Source organism: Salmo salar, chromosome ssa16, assembly GCF_905237065.1.
Source record: "Salmo salar chromosome ssa16, Ssal_v3.1, whole genome shotgun sequence".
In the NCBI taxonomy this organism is placed as follows: Eukaryota; Metazoa; Chordata; class Actinopteri; order Salmoniformes; family Salmonidae; genus Salmo; species Salmo salar.
Genome location: NC_059457.1, coordinates 4,406,604 through 4,432,180, shown reverse-complemented (window position 1 = coordinate 4,432,180; position 25,577 = coordinate 4,406,604). Strand labels below are relative to the sequence as shown.

At 41.0% G+C, this 25,577-nt stretch overlaps 1 protein-coding gene and 1 non-coding gene across 6 annotated transcripts; both read left to right on the top strand.

Annotated features, from left to right (window-relative positions):
- The first annotated feature begins 951 nt into the window (after positions 1-951).
- Positions 952-25,152, top strand: LOC106573070 (phosphate carrier protein, mitochondrial). Of its 5 annotated transcripts, none has more exons than XM_014147736.2 (8): positions 952-1,350; positions 1,680-1,883; positions 8,437-8,564; positions 8,909-9,088; positions 11,606-11,787; positions 16,809-16,981; positions 23,420-23,530; positions 24,488-25,152. In XM_014147736.2, exons 3-8 carry the CDS (start codon positions 8,466-8,468, stop codon positions 24,646-24,648), a joined length of 906 nt encoding a protein of 301 aa, XP_014003211.2. In that variant the 5' UTR covers positions 952-1,350; positions 1,680-1,883; positions 8,437-8,465; the 3' UTR covers positions 24,649-25,152. The 5 variants fall into 5 exon arrangements, with proteins under 5 accessions (XP_014003211.2, XP_014003213.2, XP_014003210.2 ...); XM_014147738.2 differs by lacking the exon at positions 8,437-8,564 and adding an exon at positions 3,925-4,049 and having other exon boundaries at positions 1,013-1,426; XM_014147735.2 differs by having other exon boundaries at positions 1,018-1,426.
- Positions 24,128-24,323, top strand: LOC123727949 (small nucleolar RNA SNORA53). The gene has a single exon (XR_006759911.1). It is a non-coding gene; the product is annotated as a small nucleolar RNA SNORA53 (small nucleolar RNA).
- Positions 25,153-25,577: the final 425 nt, after the last annotated feature.

The following is a 25,577-nucleotide window of genomic DNA, read 5'->3' as shown; positions in this document are numbered from 1 at the left end:
TGATAATTATGAACATGGTCTTTTGCCTGCAATGCAGTGAAGAAAACGATATGACAACAATAACATCTAATGTAACTGGCCCCTCTAACAGTACAACTGACCCCAGCTTGGCCCCCCCCAGTTGAAATGGTCTAGAACCGCCACTGGCTGCATGAGGGAAATGGTGGTCACACCAGATACTGACTGGTTTTCTGATCCACGCCCCTACTTTTTTTTAATGGAATCTGTGATCAACAGATGCATATGTATTCCCAGTCATGTGAAATCCATAGATTATGGCCTACTGGAAATATTTCAATTGACTGATTTCCTTATATGAACTGTAACTCAGTAAAATCTTTGAAATTGTTGCATATTGCGTTGATATTTTTGTTCAGTGTAGTTGCATTGATGGTGTGCCAGGCTACCTACACCTTGCTGTGTGATTATGAAACTCTGGTCGAAATCAGTGCAATGTTGTACACTTTCTTTACTTCATAAAGAGCCTAACCTGAGGTATGTAGCTCAAATCGTTCACAATCTATTAATATTTGAAGGTCTGAATGTCTGGCAAATATCGAATCTCAATCCAACTTTACCATGGTTATCTACCAAAGGAGCAAAATGTTGTAACTGTGGTGGAGAGCATGAAGCATAATCTTTGGAGTGCCTGATTAGGGTGAAAGAGAATGAGGTTCCTCAAATCAGGGCAGTTGAGAGAATCTCCTATAGAGGCTGTCAAAAGGGTAGAAACATCAGTAGCTTTGAAGGTCCGGCAACAATAGGATCCAGAAATTCTTCATGTGAAGAAAGTGGACTTTGTTATCATTTATAGCAATAGTGATAAATGGAAGTACACAAATTGAAAGCAAATCACAAAAGATAAAAATAATTGTTTCTGCAGTTTAACTCTTTCTGGGATGATTTACTCCATGAAGTACCAGTTCCTGCGTTCCCACGTTTTCAGGCGCCAGAGCATGATCAGGGTATTTTCGTTTTTAAATGAATGAGTGGGAATGTATATTTTTGGGGGAAATCGCTTTTTTTTTGTAGTGTATGGGGATTGATGTTAAATGTCCATTTCCCGTATGGAATTGACTTTTTTTGTTTTGTTATCCCCTTCCAATTGGTAGCGACATTACACCTTTTGATTGTAGTTCTCCATAAACCCCAAAGAAGAAAGCAGCTGGCTTCATCTCCATCAATTTATTTGTTTTAATCTACCTAGTTGTTGTCTACTTTTATTTTGTTCTCTTTATCTGTCGGTCTATACGGCAATTCAACTTTTAGCTGTGAATGTGTAGCCTGCCAGATGAACTGAATCAATAAAACGGACATATCTTTCTATCTCAGCTGACTAATGCGAGTGGTGTAAGTACCTTCATGACCTCTACGATTCGCCGATGGTAAAGGACGGTTGCGCCATTTTGCGACTGAAAGCCTGCATGTGAGGAAAATGCGTAGCGAATTTCTACTTTGCGTGTAGTAACATTTGTTTTGGTTTGAGACATTGCTAAAACAAGAATATTGGTTTAGAGAAGAAGGGGAAGCTAGCAAATGTTGGCTAACTAGTTTAGCTACTTTCCAGAGTTCGCTAGTTAATTTGCTAAGACAACCGCATGAATTTCGTTTTGTTTTAGCCACTGCCATTGGTTTAACGTTAGCTAGCTAACCACGTTGTCTTTATTTATGCCCCACAGCCACCCGTACTGAACAATGTACCCCAACGCGTTGACACAGTTAGCGCGGGCGAACCCCTTCAGCGCACCGCTGTTCACGCTCCAAAAAGTCGAGGAACCATCACAAAGCCTTGCTGCCGAACATGGACTAAGCAAACGCACCCTGGCCGCCGCTGCAGTGGCGGGTCAGCCGAGTGGTGCATGCTAGAAATGCTACCTAGCTGGGTAAGTTAGGCTTTAACCACCTAACGTTAGCTAGAATGCTGACCTTAATTGAGTTGCAAATGTTGCCAAGCACTAACGTTCGTCGAGTGTGGGATGGGTTTATGAACGAACGCGAAGTGAACTGTCTTATCACTCTGCTTATCAGTGATTACCTTCGTATGTAACTAACTAAAGTCATTTGTGATTGCACACCAATAAATGTTAGCTTATCTGAATATCTGGCAGCCTACAATGATCGAAGTCATCTTTGGTTTGCTTTTGGCCTCTGCGCAAACCTATTCTAGAGACTACTTCGTTTTGAGCAGGGGCCCTGCAGAGGACGGCAAGGACACGTTTTTTTAGGCTAGTAACTTTGGAAGTAGGCCAGTAACGTTGGCAGTGCAAATGATTAATATCTAGCTACAAGTCTGCAGAAAATTCTGCATAATTTGAATAGGAAGCTAACAAAGAAAATAGGTAGTATTTCTAAGGCACTGTATGCCGAATTAAGCTACTTAGCTACACATTCAGTACAACCTTATATTAGGCCTACATAATGTAATATTATCTAACTAACGTTATGCCCCTGGCAAAGGTAGTTAATCACCAAGTAAATACTGCAACAGCCTAGGAGTTCTTTGTTACAAAAAAGTTGACTAACACATAGGGGCCTAATGTCATGGTTGAAATAAGACTGAGTATAGGGGCTGCATTGGGTGTTATGTTATCGCCTTACCATGTGAGTTTGGAAGTCTCCCAATTACTAAAGGTCTGAAATTATGGACTTGATGTAGGCCTGTGCTTATTTTACAGCGGCTACCATATACTGACTATCAGTTAGTGATTAATGTGTGGTGTTTGTAATGAAACTTGACACACTCAAATAGATAAAGCAGATAGGCTGCCATTTTACAACCAGTTTATTTACTATTATCAGATAAGTCTGATTTACAGTTCACATGAGTCCATGTAGTTAAACGGCATCTTAACGCAGTCATGAAGGTGATTTCGCTCTGTATCCATGTCATTTATCCGCTTAAATAGAATGTGAGGCACCAGTGAAAGGCCCAGTACTAGCAAAAGACACGAGCTGTGTTCGAATACTCATACTAACTGTACTATTTGTGACGTAAATTGAGTATATAGTATGCTTATTGGATATAGTTAGTATGCCAAAAGTTCCCGGATGTCGTACTACATTCACCAAAATACGAAGTATACAAACAGTGGACACATTCTGTGCTTTTAGGGCCCATAATTGCAATTCTTCACAAAATGGGCATGACTTCACATCGTTTTCAGATTTGAAGAAAATGGCAGAAAATATGCAGCCGAAGTCCAACGAGCAGATACAAATGCATTGCTTTAACTAATTATGACAAATGTTGAGCAATGTAATAAAGTAAGGACTTTTCAAATAAGTCACCTTACACGTCATGTTGGCTATCAATTTGTTAGCTACACTGTCCTTACGAACCACAGCATATCATTACAGCAGTATGTACTGGTATGTTAGCTAGCTACCTAACGTTAGTTGGCCACTAATACATCAAGCTTGCCAGTATATTAACTATATGCTATCTAACTACCCAACTTTTATTGACTTGATTATTCCCGTCATTCTTAGCAAAGTGGTATAGTCGTTGTGTTCTCAATGGACATTCGGGTGCATTCGTAAATTCTCTCTGGCTATCTACTCTGATTTCAGAGCACTTTCGTCTGAGTGTACCAGAGCGCAGAATAACTGATGAATTTACAAACGTGCAACACACGTTGAATATGGCCGTTGTCAGTAAACGTCGGCAAAAAAGCGTATTTAAATCCGTTCTTTTACAGTATACTAAAATGAACTTGTAGTATATACACATTAACTATGTAGTATACGGTATGTTAGTATGGGTATTCGAACACAGCTATGGTCTTCACTCTGAGTTGAACTGAACGTTTATGATGTCAGGTCTATGCATCAGCTACCCTACTAAAGAGTAGGCCTACTATTACAGTGCACACATTGTTTTCCTCTTACATCTGTGAAAGAACCCCAATTCTTTATTTTCCTCAGAGGGAGACAGTTGTGAGTTTGGCTCCTCACATTATTTCATTATGTGTGGCATCGGTGGGATCCTGAGCTGTGGTACCACACACACAGCTTTGGTGCCCCTTGACCTCGTCAAGTGCAGGTTGCAGGTCTGTTGGCCCGCCAGGGGTTGCATGGCATGGAATGGATATTGTGCTGTGGATTTCACCACAAGATAACTGACTTTCACCAAGACTAAGATCACACAAATAACGGTTTACAGGAATAGTTTGAGTTACAACTAATTTGCTGAAATAAATGTAACCCATTATCATTAGGCCTATTTCATTTGCATGTTTGAGCTGAAGAAGCACTGTTTAGGTCCTTTGCTCCACTTGTTGCTATAATAAACAAGTCAAAGGGGGTCAAGTGAGCTGTGAACCAGCTTAAAACATTAACAGGAGGGAGTGAAGTCTGAGCCTTTCTTAACAGAACTTGAAGGTGACTTTTATTAATACAATGTCCTTTAATCTATGACCTCAGACTGTACTTGCCCTTTCTCTGTGCCCAATCAGCAATTTGATACTGTACCCACATTCATTCAACGGCAGTGACCTTTAGCTTAGCAACAACAGCAGTCAATGTCCAAGCTAGGACAGGACATCCTCCTTATTAAAAACCAGCCTGGAGTTAAGTCTACTATACTTGCAGGGAAAGTTTTCTAAATGAATGTTGGTGTCCTGGGCCTGTATTCATAAAGTTTCTCAGAGTAGGATTCCTGATCTAGGATCATGCCCCACGTCCCCCCTCCATGTAGTCTTGTATATTATGATCTCAAAGCCAAAACTTATCCTAGATCAGTACTCCTAGAGCGAGGGCTTTATGAATGCAGGCCCTGGTGCGAGTACAGGAATAAATCGGACATATTATGTATTCATGCCTTGTTTTTGATATTACTCACCATCACCTTGCAATTAACATGAATTCGTATGTTAATAATACTCATTAGAAGTTTTGGGCAGAGAGAATTATCCACTGTGCCAGCATACACATTCAGGAGGACGGCCTGGAGCAGTGGTTCTCAACTGGTTTTGCCTCGGGACCCAAATTGAACGATGTCTGTTGAGACCCAATTTTCACATCACGAAAAATAATCGCCAAAATACAATCTGGAAAACTATTTTTAATGCTATGTTGATATTAAATGTAGCAATTATATGACAAGGGAACAACATTCCCACCTCATTGTCAAGAATTACATTTTGCCCATATTCTGGATGAAGAATGCTAATAAACTCACTGATTTTTGGATCACAAAATCAAAACAAACTGGTGCTGCTAATGGCTCTCTATCTATACACATACAGTTGAAGTCGGAACTTTACATACACCTTAGCCAAATGCATTTAAACCCAGTTTTTCACAATTCCTGACATTTAATCCAAGTAAAAATTCCCTGTTTTAGGTCAGTTAGGATCACCACTTTATTTTAAGAATGTGAAATGTCAGAAGTAGAGAGAATGATTTATTTCTTTCATCACATTCCCAGTGGGTCAGAAGTTTACATACTCAATTAGTATTTAGTAGCATTGCCTTTAAATTGTTTAACTTGGGTCAAACTTTTTGGGTAGCCTTCCACAAGCTTCCCACAATAAGTTGGGTGAATTTTGGCCCATTCCTCCTGACAGAGCTGGTGTAACCGAGTCGGGATTGTAGGCCTACTTGCTCGCACACGCTTTTCAGTTCTGCCCACAAATTTTCTATGGGATTGAGGTCATGGCTTTGTGATGGCCACTCCAATACCTGGACTTTGTAGTCCTTAATCCATTTTGCCACAACTTTGGAAGTATGCTTGGGGTCATTGTCGCTTCCTGACTGATGTCTTGAGATGTTGCTTCAATATATCCACATCATTTTCCTCCCTCATGATGCCATCTATTTTGTGAAGTGCACCAGTCCCTCCTGCAGCAAAGCACCCCCACAACATGATGCTGCCACCCCTGTGCTTCATGGTTGGGATGGTGTTCTTCGGCTTGCAAGCATCACCCTTTTTCCTCCAAACGTAACAATGGTCATTATGACCAAACAGTTCTGTTTTTGTTTCATCAGACCAGAGGACATTTCTCCAAAAAGTACCATCTTTGCCCCCATGTGCAGTTGCAAACCGTATTCTGGCTTTTTTAGAGGTTTTGGAGCAGTGGTTTCTTCCTTGCTGAGCGGCCTTTCAGGTTACGTCGATATAGGACTCGTTTTACTGTGGATATAGATACTTTTGTACCTGTTTCCTCCAGCATCTTCACAAGGTCCTTTGCTGGTATTCTGGGATTGATTTGTAGTTTTCGCACCAAAGTGGAGACAGAACGCGTCCCCTTCCTGAGTGGTATGACGGCTGCGTGGTCCCATGATGTTTATAAGTGCATACTATTGTTTGTACAGATGAACGTGGTACCTTCAGGCATTTGGAAATTGCTCTCAAAGATGAACCAGACTTGTGGAGGTCTACAATTATTTTTCTGAGGTCTTGACTGATTTCTTTTGATTTTCCCATGATGACAAGCAAAGAGGCGCTGAGTTTGAAGATAGGCCTTGAAATACATCCCACAGGAACACCTGCAATTCACTCAAATTATGTCAATTAGCCTATCAGAAGCTTCTAAAGCCATGACATCATTTTCTGGAATTTTCCAAGCTGTTTAAAGGCACAGTCAACTTAGTGTATGTAAACTTCTGACCCACTGGAATTGTGATGCAGTGAATTATAAGTGAAATAATCTGTCTGGAAACAATTGTTGGAAAAATTGCTTGTGTCATGCACAAAGTAGATATCCTAACCGACTTGCCAAAACTATAGTTTGTTTAACAAGAAATTTGTGGAGTGGTTGAAAAATGAGTTTTTTTTAATGACTCCAACCTAAGTGTATGTAGACTTCAAGTGTGTGTGTGTGTGTGTGTGTGTATGTACATTCATACATGCATACATATACTGTGATTGAAGAAAAATTGTTCAGAGATTAAGTTATTAAAGATGTAAGGGCTCCCGCGTGGCACAGCGGTCTAAGTGTTAGAGGTGTCACTACAGACCCTGGTTCAATTCCAGCATGTATCACAACTGGGCGTGATTGGGAATCCCATAGGGCGGCTCACAATTGGCCCAGCGTCATTAGGGTTTGGCCCGGGATAGGCCGTCATTGTAAATAAGAATTTTGTTTTTAACTGACTTGACTAGTTTAACCTCTCTAGGGAGTGTGGGATGCTACCGTCCCACCTGGCCAACATCCAGTGAAATTGCAGAGCGCCAAATTCAAAAACTGAAATAATCATTATAAAAATTCATGAAACATACAAGTGTTATACATCGGTTTAAAGACTAACTTCTTGTTAATCCAACCACAGTTTCAGTTTTCAAAAAGCCTTTACGGCGAATTCAAACCATGCGATTATCTGAGAACAGCGCCCAGCAGACAAATCATAACAAACAGTAACCAGCCAAGTAGACGAGAAACAAAAGTCAGAAATAGTGATAAAATGAATCACTTACCTTTGATCTTCATATGATTGCTTTCCCAAGACTCCATGTTACACAAATGTTCGTTTCGTTCGATAATGTCCCTCTATATATTCAAAAACCTCCGTTCTGTTGGTGCGGTTTTTTTTCAGTAATCTATTGGAACAAAGCGAGGTCACAGACAGACAAAATCAAAAAAGTACTATAAAAGTTCGTAGAAACATGTCAAATGATGTTTATAATCAATCCTCAGGTTGTTTTTGTCATAAATAATCGATCATATTTCAGCCGGACAATAGCTTCGTCAATAGAAAAGGAAAAACAAGAAAGGCGTGGTCCCAGTCACGCGCAGGACTCATGTCTGGAAATTTCCACTGTCCTCTCATTGAAAGTGGTGTTCCTCCCTCATTTTTCAGAGTAAAAGCCTGAAACAATGCCTAAAGACCGGCCACATGTAGTGGAAGCCATAGGGATCGTGAACTGAGTCATAAGGCTTTGTATGGTGGATAGGCTTTTAATGGAAAAACAGGCATTTCAAAATAAAGGCACTTCCTGGATGGATTTTCCTCAGGTTTTCGCCTGCCATATCAGTTCTGTTATACTCAGACATTATTTTAACAGTTTTGGAAACTTTAGAGTGTTTTCTATCCAAATGTAATTATATGCATATCCTAGCTTATGGGCCTGAGTAGCAGGCAGTTTACTTTGGGCATTCTTTTCATCCAAAATTCCGAATGCTGCTCCCTACCCTAGTGAGGATAATAAAAACATTTCTACACATTCTACCTGGTTTGTTATCTTTATATATTTATTATTATTATTATTATTTTATTTTTTTACTCATTTAGACACCAGCACATTCAAATCCTCATTTGACCCACCAGTTCAGAATCGCTGGCCTAGAAAACATACTTGACCAACAGTCTCACTTTTTTGCAAGCCTTGGCAGGATTGCTAACGTTGTGGTGTGAGAAATTCAAATTCCTAGCATGGCTCCCTTTATCTAAGTGCATGGTGTGTTGTCTGTTTGTATTGTGTTCTGTCTGCTCTAGATTCTGATATTAGCTGCGAGTTTGGCTCTATGAAATACTATGCCTTGTGCGGCTTCGGTGGCATCCTCAGCTGTGGGATTACACACACGGCAGTCGTACCCCTCGACCTGGTCAAGTGCCGTCTGCAGGTCTGTATCTCAGCTAATGTCTCTCTGAGCTGTAATGAGTACTGGACTGGAATAATGTATACATTGTGGAGTTGGGGTTAATTCCATTTCTATTCGGGGAAGTAAAACTGAAATTCCATTGTTGATTTACCTAATTGAAAAGCAAAAGACATTTCAATTTACTTTCTGTAATGTAATTTGCCCCAACCCTTGTAAAGGGATAAAACATTGAGTGGTATGGATGGCCCTGTAGTGTTGTGTATTTAGTGCATTTTCTTTACGAGGACCTCCAAGTATTATTTCCCCCCTCAAAACCACTACTAGTTCACAACCATTAACCATTCTGTTTTTAATGTGTTGTCTAGGTGGACCCAGACAAGTACAAGAGCATCTTCAAGGGCTTCTCCATCACCATAAAGGAGGACGGCATGCGGGGGCTGGCTAAGGGCTGGGCTCCTACTTTCATCGGCTACTCCACGCAGGGTCTCTGCAAGTTTGGCTTCTATGAGGTGTTCAAGATCACCTACAGCGACTTTATCGGAGAGGTAAGTAGTTACTAAGTGATTGACGATGAAAATAATAATGGTAAGGGTTTATTTTGTTTCATTTGCACTATGGTGTAGCCACAGAAAAAAACACCTGTTCAAACTTCTCATGGGGTTAGATTCAGGATGCTTGTCCGGGGGCCACACAAAAATATGTTGCGGGTATTCACAGACCGGATTTGTGAAACACTGCTTTACACTATATAAGTACAAATTGGAGGGTGTTAAGATGTATATTGGAGGGGTTGAGTGGAGCTGAAGGGTGGGACTAAAAACAAGGTGACTAATGTAAAATATACTGTCTGTAAAATGTATATAGGTTCCGAACTTTTGTGAAACAGCACAGTTAGAAATATATGGCAAATAGAAGATAACAATAACTGTTGTAAAATACGTTGTGTCCCTAAAATGGATATAGTATATACAGTGCATTCGGAAAGTATTCAGACCCCTTCCCCTTATCCGAATTTTGTTGCATTACAGCCTTATTCTAAAATTGATTCAATAAATTTTTTTCATCGTCAGTCTACACAGAATACCCCATTATGACCAAGTGAAAACAGGTTTTTAGAATTGTTTGCAAATGTATAAATAAAAAGAAATGTTCGCAGATCCTTTGCTATGAGACTTGAAATTGAGCTCAGGTGCATCCTGTTTCCATTGATCATCCTTGATGTTTCTACAACTTGATTGGAGTCCACCTGTGGTAAATTTCAATTGATTGGACATGCTTTGGAAAGGCACACACCTGTCTATATAAGGTCCCACAGTTGACAGTGCATGTCAGAGCCAAAACCAAGCCATGAGGTTGTAAGGAATTGTCCGTAGAGCTCCGAGACAAGACCTGGGGAAGGGTACCTAAAACTGTCCGCAGCATTGAAGGTCCCCAAGAACACAGTGGTCTCCATCATTCTTAAATGGAAGAAGTTTGGAACTACCAAAACTCTTCCTTGAGCTGTCTAAAAAACCCAATGGTCACTCTGACAGAGCTCCAGACTTCCTCTGTGGAGATGGGAGAACATTCCAGAAGAACAGCCATCTCTACAGCACTCCACCAATCAGGCCTTTATGGTAGAGTGGCCAGACGGAAGCCACTCCTCAGTAAAAGGCACATGACAGCCCGCTTGGAGTTTGCCAAAAGGCACCTAAACGACTCTAAGACCATTTAAAAACAGGATTCTCTGGTCTGATGAAGCCAAGCGTCCCTTCTGGAGGAAACCTGGCACCATCCCTACAGTGAAGCGTGGTGGCAGCATCATGCTGTCGGGATGTTTTTCAGCCGCCGGGACTGGGAGACTAGTCAGGATCGAGGGAAATATGAACGGAGCAAAGTACAGAGATCCTTGATGAAAACCTGCTCAAGACCTCAGACTGAGGACAGGACAATGACCCTGAGCACACAGCCAAGACAACACTGGAGCGGTTTTGGGACAAGTCTCTGAATGTCCTTGAGTGGTCCAACCAAAGCATGGATTTGAACCCAATCGAACTTCTCTGGAGAGACCTGAAAATAGCAGTGCAGTGACACTCCCCATCCAACCTGACAGAACTTGAGAGGATCTGCATACCCAAGACGACTCGGCTGTAATCGCTGCCAAAGTTGCTTCAACAAAGTACTGAGTAAAGGGTATGAATATTTATGTAAATGTCATATTTCCATATTCTTGTTTTTTGAAAAATGTCTAAACCTGTTTTTGCTGTGTCATTATAGGGTTTTGTGTGTAGATGGGGGGGAAGAGAAATGTAATTATTTTTAAAATATGGCTGTAACGTAACAAAATGTGGAAAAAGTCAAGGGGTCTGAATACATTCCGAATGCAGTGTATAAGCTGGAAGTAGAAGCCTATGTGTGTTAGTTCACTCCAATTAGGGGAAGGGTTAGGAAAGGAAAATAAATGTCAAAAATATTTTATAAAACCGTATGGGGGATTGGAAACGATGCAAACGATTAAATTGTAGCTTCCATATTGAATCTGATCTGCCCCGTAATTGTTTTTATAATAACTGCTCTGCACTACCAATGTTTAGTACCCACTTGGGCGATGCCCTGACATATGCTGGCACCAGAAATCCCACCACACATCTGTAATTGTCAGAGTAGTAGTTCTCATCACTACGGGCCTCTGCTATCTTCGCAATCCTCTCGCTGCACTTCTCCTCACGCCGTTGAAGTCGATGTTACCATTCGAACTAAAACAGTTCCCAGTTCCAACTAATTAATTAATATTGAAATAAGGTTGTCATCAGTGGCACAGAAAGGCTCCATCTCAATTATTTTTTCCGTGATTCATCGCATCCTATCTCCTTGACACCAACTGTATCAGACCTTTAATAATACGCTTTGAAAAGGAGGCGAGGAGAGAGAATGCAAGGCAATCAAGTAAAGATGAAATGAGAAAGAGCTGATGAATAAAGTTGTTCCTCTCCTTCCATTTTGACAACTCATTATGATTTGCGTTGTGTCTAGGGATGTACACTTAGTCTTCACCTCCTAACCTCCCAGTCTGCCTTCCCCAGGAAAACACCTATCTGTGGAGGACTTCCCTCTACCTGGCTGCGTCTGCCAGTGCTGAGTTCTTTGCTGACATCGCCCTGGCCCCTATGGAGGCGTGTAAAGTACGTATCCAGACCTGCCCCGGCTATGCCAGTAACCTCAGACAGTGTGCCCCCAAGATGTTCGCAGAGGAGGGCCTCTGGGCGTGAGTATCCCAACTAAATCAGCCGGTCACATTTCGCTACCTCCTGCTTAGCTGTAACCCTTTGATGTTGGTCTGGATTTGTATAATCAGTGAAGTACTATACTGAACAAAAATATAAATGCAACATGCAACAATTTAAGATTTTACTGAGTTACAGTTCATATAAGGAAATCGGTCAGATTAAATCAATTATGGCCTAATCTATGGATTTCACATGACTGGGCAGGGGATGAACCATAGGTCCACCCACTTAGGAGCCAGGGCCAGCCAATCGGAATGGGTTTTTAAACACAAAAGGGCATTATTACAGACCGAAACACTCCTCAGTTTCATCAGCTGTCTGGGTGGCTGGTCTCAGATGATCCTGCAGGTGAAGAAGCTGGATCTGGAGGTCCTGGGCTGGTGTGGTTACACATGGTCTGCGGTTGTAAGGCCAATTGGACGTACTACAAAATTCTCTAAAACGACGTTGGAGGCTGCTTAAGGTAGAGGAATGAACATTAAATTATCTGGCAACAGCTCTGGTGGACATTCCTGTAGTCATCAGGCCAATTGTAAACTCCCTCAAAACTTGGCACATCTGTGGCATTGTTGTGACAAAACTGCAGTTTGTTTTGTGGCCTTTTACTGTCCCCATCACAAGGTGCACCTAGGGCTGTTACGGTGACCGTATTACCATCGGTCATGATGGCAGCCAAATTCAATGTTACCGTTTAGTCACAGTAATTAGTCTTCTTCAAGCTCTGATGCTGCTGATGGTCATAAGTAGCCTACCAAACTTGCTATCTGCCTGGCACACCGCACTTTGTCTCTCTAATCACTCTGACATCAATGTAAATGTAATCGAAAATCAAATTAAACACTTCAAATGAGCTCATGTTGCGCAATGTTTATATAGCCCTCTGTTAAAAAGAGGATCCCGTCAGCTTTCTATAGGCTAGACCGGCTATATTTATTTATCAACCTTCCTAATATTAAGCACATTGCTTCTCTTTAAAACAGGAGTGCAGCCTACCTGGCTGGCATGAAAATGAACCATTGGAAAAGCGCCATCCATTCGCTATTTAAGTGCATAGATGACATGTATTTTTTCCCGCTGCCCCTGTTTCAAGACAGGTGCATGATAATGGTCCATTCTAAATCAAAAGAAGTGTAACACATATTATTTAGTATATGTAAAGACAAGATTAAATCAAGAATAGTTTGGTGGGTGACAATATTAGCCTATCACTTGTGAATGATGCCCTGTTAAGGCAAACAGCGCATGCTTTTTTTGTGGCTTTTTAAAATCATAATTGCACACCTCATGTAGCCTAGCCCGTAGGTCTATATGTTTTGATAAGGTTTCTATCACAACTAAAGTGGCCAAATAATGTCTTAAAATGAAGCACATTTATCCGCTTTACAAAGGGTGTAGAGCCAAACTGGCATACATACGCAGCATGTGAGTTTCAAGTTTGGGGAATATTCATTTTCACCATAAAAATGCACCTTTTATAATAAAAGCATTACATGCATAATCGCATTTGTGGTTACTTTTGAGAATGGCGTTATCCTGCTTATGGAACAGTCGCGCATATATCCTACTGCCGTGTGCGCATTGCTGGTGGAAAAAGTACCCAATTGTCATACTTGATTAAAAGTAAAGATGCGTTTAAAAGAAAATTACTCAAGTAAAAATGAAAGTCACCCGGTAAAATACTACTTGAGTAAAAGTCTTAAGTATTTTGTTTTAAATATACATAAGTATATCAAAAGTAAATGTAATTGATAAAATGTACTTAAGTATCAAAAGTATAAATAATTTCAAATTCCTTATATTAAGCAAACCAGATGGCACCATTTTCTTTTTTTTATTATTATTTACGGCTAGCGAGGAGCACACTCCACCACTCAGACATAATTTACAAACAAAGCATTTGTGTTTAGTGAGTCCTCCAGATCAGAGGCAGTAGATGACCAGGGATGTTCTCTTGACAAGTGCGTGAATTGGATCATTTTCATGTCCTGCTAAGCATTCAAAATAAAACGAGTACTTTTAGGTGTCAGGGAAAAAGGTCCAATTCACGTAAAAAGTACAGTATTTTCTTTAGGAATGTAGTAAAGTGAAAGTTGTCAAATGGTAAAGTACAGATACCCCAAAAGACTTTTACTTAAGTACTTTACACCACTGCTCAATTGAGATAATTTCCACACTGCCACGTAGGGCTGCACGATATGAGCAAATAATCTAGGACTTATTTTTAACTTTTTAGGGATATCTCTCTGCCCCCCCCCCCCTTTTTTTTCTTCTTCAATTTTCACCTAAAATGACATACCAAGTCTAGCTGCCTGTAGCTCAGGACCTGAAGCAAGGATATGCATATTCTTGGTACCATTTGAAAGGAAACACTTTGAAGTTTGTGGAAATGTTACTTGAATGTAGGAGAATATAACACAATAGATCTGGTAGAGGATAAAACCAACCCGTTTTTTTTCTACCACCGTCTTTGAAATGCAAGAGATGGGTCCCTGTTTTCGCCATCACTCTGTTTGTAATTCCGATGGTGTCCACAAGATGGCGGCAGTGTATATGCAAACTTTCAGACGGATAGCTTGAAGTATGAGTCACCCAGGTACATTTGGGCAAATCGTGAAGGAGACATGGTCATTCATATTACATTTTTCTGCAAGAATATTGTCAAATCTGTATACTTGGACTTTGAGCTTTTCCAGTATTCGTAGCCATATTATAAGTTCAACATTTGCAAAACAACCAGTTTTCATAACTCTGAATATTCTTATTTTTGTCCAAAAGGAAAAGGCATGCTGTCGCAAAAGGTTACCACCTACATTTTGGGGATATTCCCGAAAAGCCCAGCTCATTGGCTATCTAGCTAGCTTTGTTTGATCCTGATTTGGTGCTTATTTGACAAAGATACAGTCGATCAAATGAAGACCGGCCGCGTCATCGGTGTGCCATGAAGGCATCGCTCTCTGACCAAATTTGGTGTCCTATAGGATATACTACACCCCTAGTGATATAGTGAAGTCTGGTTATGTTCTAGGATCTCTGAGGAATACATACCAACGTGATTTGCCTGGTTGAAACAACGTTTAGGGTTAGATTTTCAAAGATTCCTTTCTTTACAAATTGAACAAGTGGAAATAATTTACAGTAATAGCTACTGTAAATTGGACAGTGCAGTTATATTAACAAGAATTTAAGCTTTCAGCCGATATAAGACACTTATATGAACCAAAATATGTTTCTCTAAAATCTGCGATGGTTACAAAAGACGCTGCATGATAAATGTTGCCATTTGTGATTTAACTAGTGAATTAGAGCAATACTGTTGGAATCATGGAAATATAATGACTATTCTAATTATATAGTTAGAATAAAATAGTGTGCACTTTGAATACTGTGTTTGAGATGACAACGAACTAAAATGCCAGGGAGGAGTAATTGTGACATGGTAGGAACTAAAGTTTATAAGTGTTTCCTAGGGGACCCTATAAGCTTTGGCTACATTGCATGTTTTTCTTAGCTAGTTCATGTAGCTAACATATTCTTGCTTTGCATATTCCTTTTTGATTTAGAATATACTGTTGCACAAACAACATACTGATTTAGGTCTACACCATCACTGTTATTATTGGACTGTATAGCAAGTTACGTTTTCTCTTACTCAGTACATTTATTAGCATTAGTGGCTAACAATTAGCGTCTCACAAGATTTATGGCAACTTGCTAAGAAAAGACAAACTAGCTGTTTGCTGATGTAAGAAACACAAACTAGTAGAGTCATTATAGAACACTAGTAGAGTTATATTAAGAAGCAAAGTGAAAACAGCATTGTTGTCATCAACATTGTTGCATGTGCTGCATTGACCATGCAGACTGAACACAAGTGTCTCATGGTTGAAGAACATCAAATGCGCTCCTTGAATGACAGGGGGCGTGGATAGGTCTGTGTGGAAAGTGGCGAGAGAGAAAGAGCGGAGAGAGAAAGAGCGGAGAGAGACGGCTCAAGTAGCGAATAAAAATACACATTACACATGGCGTATCACATTTTAACAAACCTAACATTCAAATACCGGTATAGAAGGTAAAGTAAAAACCCAAACTGGTGCCTGCATCAATACCGGTATATCATAAAATATGGTATACTGCCCAGCCCTACATTCTAGGGATGGGCATTTTGAAATTATTTCAGTCTTCTGTTATCCGGATAATCGAAATGCATGTGCTCTGCTTGGAATGGTAAGAGATGATCAGGGGCCGGTGTGTGTCTGTGTGGAACGGAGGGAGAGCGAGGAAAGTAGCCAAACCAACTTGCTAGTTAACCTATAGCAGCAACAAGTTTGTCTATCATGTACCATCTGGTAGTGCCCGTGTTGACTGCATCAAATCATTGTAAAGAAGCTAGCTAGAATAGTAAGCTAATTTAGCCAGCTAGCTAGCTAAAGTAGCGACGATATTTTGAGGCGTCCTTGTCTACAACAACTCCATATGAAACAGCCTACCTGTTGGTTGCTCATTGTAGCCTACTCCTTCTAATTTAGCCAACTTAATTAGTTCTGTAATTTGAATTCCATTTTGCATCCATTTGAAATCTCCCAATTCACTTGCTACACATGGAGCTTCTGACTGTAGTGGCACTTTCATTGACTGACAATAACAACAAGCTGCACGTGTGTAATGTTTTATATATGTATGTATGTATGTATATATATATGTAATTGCTACAAGGATAGACCATTGCATAAGACATTTTAAAACAGTTATGCAAAATGTTGAGTGCTCCCCATAAAAAGGACGCACCAGTATCTTAAACATTTCACACGTGTAGCTTGTTGTTATTGTCAGTGAACCTATATAAAAATAAATAAGAGTAATCGAATACTAATGTCCATCCGGATATTCGGTTTAACCATGCCCATCTAATATAGTTCCAAATTAGGCTTAATCCTGGTGTGGGAAATGTCAATAAAACCAAGTCACTCATTTGCTCCACCTCTTCCTCTGTTCCCTCTAGTTTCTACAAGGGTGTGGTACCTCTGTGGATGAGGCAGATCCCCTACACCATGATGAAGTTTGCCTGCTTTGAGAGGACCGTAGAGCTGCTCTACAAACGTGTGGTCCCCAAGCCCCGTGCTGAATGCTCCAAGTCTGAACAGCTGGTCGTCACCTTCGTGGCTGGATATATCGGTGAGTCCACAATGCTGGATAGAAGTTTATTGAAATTGGTAGATGAATAGGTATGTTAACAGATTTACAGCCATATAGGTCAGGGATGGGCAGCAACTTTGGTGGGGGCCACAAAAGAAAACTCAACATGAGAAGCCATACTGGCTTGTCTGCTTACCCACATCCATACCCACACATGCAGTCAAAGCCTGCCCTAGCCTTTTGGAGGCCCTAAGCAAAATGTTGTTGGGAGAGGCCAACCAAGTCACGAACTCTGATACCTCCTGCGCCTTAACCTGTTTCTTCCTGTTTTCTAAATTTAATTTTGTTCTTTGGGGTGGCAGGTAGTCTAGAGCTTAGAGCATTGGACCAGTAACTGAAAGGTTGCTGAATCGAATCCCTGAGCTGACAAGGTAAAAATCTGTCGTTCTGCCCCTGAACAAGGCAGTTAACCCACTGTTCCCCGGTAGGCCGTCATTGTAAATATGAATTTGTTCTTAACTGACTTGCCTGGAGTAGCTAACAAATGTTTCCAGCACTGTAGGATCTGTTTATTACGCTCTTGTCCGGGAGAATATTGACAATCCGGAGTTCCAATGTGGAAATTGTTTGCTAGCGCAGGATTACAGGATAAGGTGGCTATCCTTGGCAAGCAAATTTATTGGGAAAACGCAAATTGGAACTTACTCGTTCTCAACTCCTGTGGCTGGACAGCCGCTCGGGCCTGAAGGATGTTTCCCCGCCTTGTCATCTGGCACTATCCGAATGGCCTGTGTTACCTGGAACTTGCCTGCCAAGGAAGTCCTCTCCATTTGCTTCTCCTCCATCTTGTAGTGGAGTACACGTAGAACAGCAAGAGGATTGTTCCAATCGGCGCTTGTCCCATGTCACAAGTCGTGGAAACCGAAGGCAGCGGCATGCTGCTAAGAGGACTGGTGTATCTGCGATTCGGAGCAGATTTACCTAAGGCTTAACTTTGCTGCACTGGTGCCTGAACTACCTGTCCTTTCATTGCTGGGACTGCTGTGCTGACTCCAACTATGCTGACTCCAGCAGTGGCTTCGTAGATAAGTTTTGCTCCTTTCCCTCTCTCTGGATCTGACGGTGCACTGCCTGCTGTGGTAATTCTGAACCTATTGCCGGGAGCAGCGAGCGTTTACTATTCTGCTTCTCCTGGGTCCGTGAAAGGTTCAACGAATTGTGGGAATGGGCGGATTTCTCCATCCCCTTCTCCAGCTGTTGTATTGGGCAGTTCAATGGTAAGAAACGTCTCGGTCCCTGGAGCAAAAACGTTCTGCAATCCACGGCTTACAGGACATCAATAAGCTTCTCTCAAACATTTTAAACCTGCATCAGGAAATTTTGGCTCTCATAGTTCATGTGGGATTCAATTACACTATGAAGGGCAGCTCACAACAACTGAAAATGATGGATTTTAAATAACTGATTGGGTCTCTGCTTGACACCAACAAATGCCCCATAATATCTGGCCCTGTGCCATCCCTAAATTGTGGCATTGAACATTTCAGCAGATTTTTAGCCCACCATAACTGGCTACGAGACTTGCAGCTCTGGGTGTAACATTTATTGACAATTTTGATACCCTCTTGAAACACTCGTTTTATAAGGAGGATGAAATTCACCAAAGTCATTTGGGTTCCTGGATCCGTTCACAACCTTAAGGCTGCAATGAGACAATGACTTATCAATGACCCCAGCTCAGTTAATCCCTACCATTGTGTCACTGAGTTGTCATTATACTTAAGCAAATATACATTATCCCAGGGGTGTTGGAAGACCCAATGTTTAAGTAACCTAATTTATGTCCCTCTTACTACCCTGAATGCCTCTGCTGATCCTACAGCTATTGTATGCAGTAATCATGTGCCTATGAACAAGAGTTATACTGTTAGCACTGAGGTGGTGTGCCCTAGTAGGAAGTCCACTGTGCAGCTCACCCTGCACTAACATAACATGAGCATGTCTACTTCTGTTAAGCTTCCCAGTAAAGCAATGAAAACAATCAAGCATCCCAGGAAAGTGCTAAAAATAGGCCACGTTAACATATGTAGCTTATTAAGAAACAAGGTTCATAAAATCAATAATTTGCTAATAACATGACTTTCATATTCTGACAATCTCTGAAACTCAGAGATTGGTAGCAATACATGTTATAGTCATCTACAGAAAACAAATGCCAAAGGTGGTGTTGCCATTTTATATTAAGAACCACATTCCTGTAAAGCTTAGAGGATCTCATGTTAAATACTGTTGAAGTAATATGGCTACAGGTTCATCTACCTCACCTAAAGCCCATTCTGGTGGGAAACTGCTATTGACCAACAAGTGCTAACAGGCAGTATCTGGATAATGTGTGAAATGCTTGATAATGTATGTGATCAACAGAGGTATATTTTTTGGGGGGTTGTTTTTCAACATTGACTGGCTTTCATCAAGCTGCCCACTCAAGAGAATGCTTCAAACTGTAACTAGTGCCTGCAACCTGGTTCACGTCAGTTAACCTACCAGGGTAGTTAAAAACAGCACAGGAATGAAATCATCAACATGTATTGATCACACCTTTACTTAATGCTGCAGAAATTTGCTTTAAAGCAGTGTCCAAATCTATTTGAAGTAGTGATCACAATCTAGGAAAACCAAAGTTCCAATGGCTTGGCCTAATATAGTGTATGAGGTTCTACAATAAATGTTGTAGTGATTCCTATGTTATTGATGTAAAGAATATTTGTTGATGTGTAATGTTGCCAGTTACATTAATGATTTTTTTCCATTGATATGAGTAGCAAATTTAGGCATGATATGCCAGCAACAAACACTGCCACTACACATCCAAGTATAACTAATCAAATTATGAAAGTTGAGCATTGTCATTTTGAATTCGGTAAAGTGTGTTTGGAAGAAGTGAAAATTGCCTATCAACAATGACAAGCCACCGAGGTCTAACAACTTGGATGGAAAATTACTGAGGATAATAGTAGGCCTGGAGGGAAGCAAAAGTAATTCAGCTACCCAAGAATAGTAAAGCCCTCTCTTACTGGCTCAAATAGCCAACCAATCAACCTGTTACCAACCCTTAGTAAAATTGTTTGACCAGATACAATGCTATTTTACTGTAAACAAATTGACAACAGACTTTCAGCATGCTTATTATGAAGGACATTTAACAAGCACAGCACTTATACAAATTACTGATGATTGATTGGCTGAGAGAAATTGATGATAAAAAGATTGTGGGAGCTGTTTTGTTAGACTTTAGTGTGGCTTTTGACATTATCAATCATAGTCTGCTGATGGAAGAACTTGTGTTATGACTTTACACCTCCTGCTATATTGTGGGTAAAGAGTTACCTGTCAGAGGGTGTTCTATAATGGAAGCCTCGCCAACATAATCCAGGCAGAATCAGGAATTCCCCAGGGCAGCTATCTAGGCCCCCTTTTTTCAATCTTTACTACTGACATGCCACTGGCTTTGAGTAAAGCCAGTGTGTGTGTGTATGTATGCGGATGACTATATACGTCAGCTACTACGAGTGAAATCACTGCAACACTAAGAGCTGCAGTTAGTTTCACAATGGGTGGCAAAGAATATGTTCGTCCTAAACATTTCTAAAAGTATTGTATTTGGGATGAATCATTCACTAAACCCTAAATCTTGTAAATAATGTGGAAATTGATCAAGTTGAGGTGACTGAACTGCTTGGAGTAAGCCTGGATTGTAAACTGTAATGGTCAAACATGTTGATACAACAGTAGCTAAGATGGGGAGAATGTCCATATTAAAGTGCTGCTCTGCCTTTTTAACAACACTATTAACAAGGCAGGTCCTACAGGCTCTAGTTTTGTCGCACCTGGACTACTGTTCAGTCGTGTGGTCAGCTGCCAAAGAGTCCTCGGAAAATTACAATTGGTCGGAACAGGGCAGCACGGCTGGTCCTTAAATGTACACGGAGAGCTAACATTAATAACATGCATGTACATCTCTCATGGCTTAAAGTGGAGGAGAGATTGACTTCATCAATACATTTTGTAAGTATCGACATGCTGAATGCACCGAGGTGTCTGTCTAAACTACTAGCACACAGCTCGGACACCCATGTATACCTCACAAAACATGCCACCAAATGTCTTCAAAATCGTCAAGAACATAATGAGAGGCACACAGTACTACATGGAACTCTATTCCACATCAGGTAACTGATGCAAGCAGTATAATTAGATATAAAAATACACCTTATGGAACAGCGGAAACTGTGAAGACACACACAAGACTCTACACATGATATGGTATTGTAAATATGTGATGGTGGAGTAGTGGCCTGAGGGAACACACTAAATGTATTGTGAAATGTAATGTCATCTTTTTTTTTTATTGTATTTAACTGCCTTAATGTTGTTGTACCCCAGGAAGAGTAACAGCAGCTAATGGGGATCCTTAATATATACAAATACCTTGTGAGCAAAATGTTTTAGAGGCCCCCCTCTTGAGTGGAAATAAAATGTTTTTGTTTAAGAGTTAAGTTCTTGCAATTCTACACATTTTTGCCATGGAGCAGAGAGACATTTGCAGTTTTACAGCTACAGTGCATTCAGGAAGTATTCAGACCCATGACTTTTTCCACATTTAAAAAAAAAAGTTACAGCCGTATTCTAAAATGTATTAAATAGTTTTCCTCATTCTACACACAATACACCATAATAACAGAAATGTTTGCAAATGTATTAAAAATCAACCTTATTTACATAAGTTTTAAGACCCTTTACTCAGTACTTTATTGACGCACCTTTGGCAGCAATTACAGCCTTGAGTCTTGGGTATGATGCTACAAGCTTGGCATACCTGTACTTGGAGTTCCTCCCATTCTTCTCTGCAGATCCTCTCAAGCTCTGTCAGGTTGGATGGGGAGCGTTGCTCCACTCAGGCTCCCGAGTGGCGCAGTGGTCTAGGACACTGCATCTCAGTGCAAGAGGTGTCACTGCAGTACCTGGTTCGAATCCAGGCTGTATCACATCCGGCTGTGATTGGGAGTCCCATAGGGCGGCGCACAATTGGCCCAGCGTCGTCCAGGTTTGGCCTGGATAGGCATCATTGTAAATAAGAATTTGTTCTTAACTAACTTGCCTAGGTAAATAAAGGTTACTCTTTTTTTTTTATTAAAAAAAATAAATAATTCAGGTCTCCAGAGATGTTCGATCGGGTTCAAGTCCGTGCTCTGTCTGGGGCACTCAAGGACATTCAGACACTTCCCCCGAAGCCAGCAGGTTCTCATCAAGGATCTCTCTGTTCTTTGCTCCGTTATCTTTCCCCTTGATCCTGACTAGTCTCCTAGTCCCTGCCGCTGAATAACATACCCACAGCATGATGCTACCACCACCATGCTTCACCGTAGGGATGGTGCCAGGTTTCCTCCAGATGTAACGCTTGGCATTCAGGCCAAAGAGTTCAATCTTGGTTTAATCAGAGAATCTTGTTTCTCATGGTCTTAGAGTCCTTTAGATGCCTTTTGGCAAATTCCAAGCGGTCTGTCGTGTTTTTTACTGAGTGGCTTCCGTCTGGCTACTCTACCATAAAGGCCTGATTGGTGGAGTGTTGCAGAGATGGTTGTCCTTCTGGAAGGTTCGCCCATCCCCACAGAGGAACTCTGGAGCTCTTTTAGATTGACCACCGGGTTCTTGCTCACCTCCCTGATCAAGGGCCTTCTCCCCGATTGCTCAGTTTGGCCGGGTGGCCTGCTCTAGGAAAAGTCTTGGTGGATCCAAACTTCTTCCATTTTTAAGAATGGAGGCCACTTTGGGATCTTCAATGCTTCATACCTTTTTTGGTACCCTTCCCCAGATCTGTGCCTTGACACAATCCTGTCTCGGAGCTGTACGGATAATTCCTCCGACCTCATGGCTTGGTTTTTGTTCTGACATGCACTGTCAACTGTGGAATATAGATCGGTTATATAGATCGGTGTGTGTGTGCCTTTCCAAATCATGTCCAATCAATTGAATTTACCACAGGTGGACTCCAATGAAGTTGTAGAAACATCTCAAGGATGTAAACAGGATGAACCTGAGCTCAATTTTGAGTCACATAGCAAAGGGTCTGAATATTGCTGTATTTTTTTATGCATTTGCACACAAATAACCTGTTTTCCCTTCGTCCTTATGGGGTGTGTGTAGATTGAGATGTTTTATTTAATGAATTTTAGAATAAGGCTAACTTAGCAAAATATGGAAGAAGTGAAGAGGTCTGAATACTTTCCGAATGCACTGTAGGTGGATGAACTGCATTTAAAATCATTGAGGATATGGTAATAAAAATAAATATCAGGCCACATTAAATGGGTTAGCAGGCCATATTTGGCTGTATGTTTGAGACTGCTTCCCTTGTCAAAATCAAGATTTTCTATGTTGTCTTGATCACATCCTTGGGGTTTGTTCTCTCCCCTTCAGCTGGTGTGTTCTGTGCCATTGTGTCTCACCCTGCTGACTCTGTGGTGTCTGTACTGAACAAGGAGAGTGGCAGCAGCGCCATCGGAGTACTCAAGAAGCTCGGACCCAAGGGTGAGTACTGGATTCTTTCCAGAAGTGCTACAGACAAAGGTGGGCTATCCTATTGCCCATTCTAACTGTTTTTAGAACGGCAATTCTCAACTGGTGGGCTGCGACCCAAATGGAGGTTTTTAATGGGTGTCTGAGTTTAAATAAAATGAAAAAATACTCATCTGAATTTAAACGACTAAAACCAGGTAGGTTCATTATAATTTCAAAAAATGTTCTAACTTCAATCATTTAATCCCTGAACAATTTTTCTTCAATCCCAGTATTTTTAATATGGAGCTATTGGCGCTGTTTAGTTGGTTTTGTGGTCTCAAACCAGTAAGCTTATTAACATTCTTAATCAATAATATGGGCAAAATTGAATTATTGAGAATGGAAAAAGGTGGGAATGTTGTTCCTTTGTCATATTGTCACATTTACTATCATGGCATAAAAATAAATAAATCCAGATTGTGTTCTGGCCTTTTTTCGCAACGCAAATATTGGGTTGCGACTGAGAACCTGGTTGAATTTGGGTCCTGAGGCACAACCAGTTAATAACCACTGGTTTAGAATGTAAATTGATGGCGTTAACTTCACAGTAAATACACTGAGGTTTCCAACACACTCCTTAGATCTCTCTCTGAGGGCTGATTGCAGCTCCAGCCCAGGTGCCCCCAGCAGTTTTTTGGCTGGACAGTTGGAGGTGCTTGAGTCATTGGCATGTGCGAACAGTCTACCTGCAACCCAGCCCATTATCTGCACTGGCAGCCTCGCTCGAATACTACCAGTGCAGACGGGCTGGGGAGCAGACATGCAATACCTATTACCACCTGTCTCAGAGTAACCATCATTAGTTGTTGACCTTTGATATTTTAAAATGGTGTAATGGGATATTAAAATATCAATTTGATCGGAGTTTAAACAGCTTGCCTTTATTTCTCTTGCTCCTTCTTCCCTCCGTTCGTCCTTCCTTCTCAGGTGTGTGGAAGGGTCTGGTGGCCCGTATCATCATGATTGGTACCCTGACCGCCCTGCAGTGGTTCATCTACGACTCTGTGAAGGTCTACTTCCGCCTGCCCCGTCCCCCTTCCCCAGAGATGCCCGAGTCCCTCAAGAAGAAACTGGGCCTCACCGAGTAACGAAACAAATATCGGCTTTATCAACAAATGGCAATTCAAAATGGCGGCCTTATCAACAGCCATATAAGATGTAAGACAGCGGCCTTATCAAACATCCTTCAGTTAACAACCGCCTAGCACACCGCTCTCTACCTGCTATAGTCATAGCTGTCCTGCCTGTAGCCCACCTACCCTGGGCTGGGCTACTGATCAGCAGGATTGGGGTTGATTCCATTTTAATTCCTTGTCAGTTCTAGAAGTAAACTTAAATTCTAATTTTAAATGCAAATTTTCTTAATTGAATGCAAGGTAATTGGAATTTCAATTTATTTCCTGAATTGATTGAATAGAAATGTAATTGTCCCCAGCTCAACTGGTCATTGGTAATGACTCATTAGGCATACTAAAAGATAAGAGGGAAGATGGTTCCCCCCTGTGGGGGTATAGAGGAAAGACTACGACGTAAATGCAATCAGGTTTTAACACCCCACCATAGTTGATGTTCTAATAAATGTGGAAACAACAGTGTTTTGTCTTGTTTTTCAAGGATTGTGGCAGATAAGGAAGGTAATGTTTTGATTCCACTTTAGATGCCTCTTTAGAGACTGTCCATTGCCAGTAGTTGTGATTTTAGTTATCTGTTTTAAATATGGGGTTGTGATAAGCCTTTCAAAAGTCAGATTTTTTTTGCACCATCGCCTAAAACAACTACATATTTATAGGGTTGGGTGGTATCTAGATTTTCCTCCGGTTTGTGTACCATACCGGGGTACACGGTATTACCAGAAGTGCGCACAAGGGGTTCCATTTTTAATTGCTCAAAACAACTTAGACAACTGGGATCTTGATCCAGGAGGGGATTGAATCCTTCAGAAAGATGAGTCCCTAGACAAATCCGTTGACTCCTTCTGCACCGATTGTAAAAAGGCTTGACAGGTGAAAACTGGTGG

Excerpts from the sequence above, each read along its gene's own strand:
- LOC106573070 (XM_014147739.2), top strand. The coding sequence starts at position 1,696 with ATGTACCCCAACGCGTTGACACAGTTAGCGCGGGCGAACCCCTTCAGC. Across the intron at positions 1,844-8,436 it reads GGCCGCCGCTGCAGTGGCGG|ATTCTGATATTAGCTGCGAG; the intron begins GTCAGCCGAGTG and ends TGTCTGCTCTAG. Across the intron at positions 9,089-11,605 it reads ACAGCGACTTTATCGGAGAG|GAAAACACCTATCTGTGGAG; the intron begins GTAAGTAGTTAC and ends TGCCTTCCCCAG.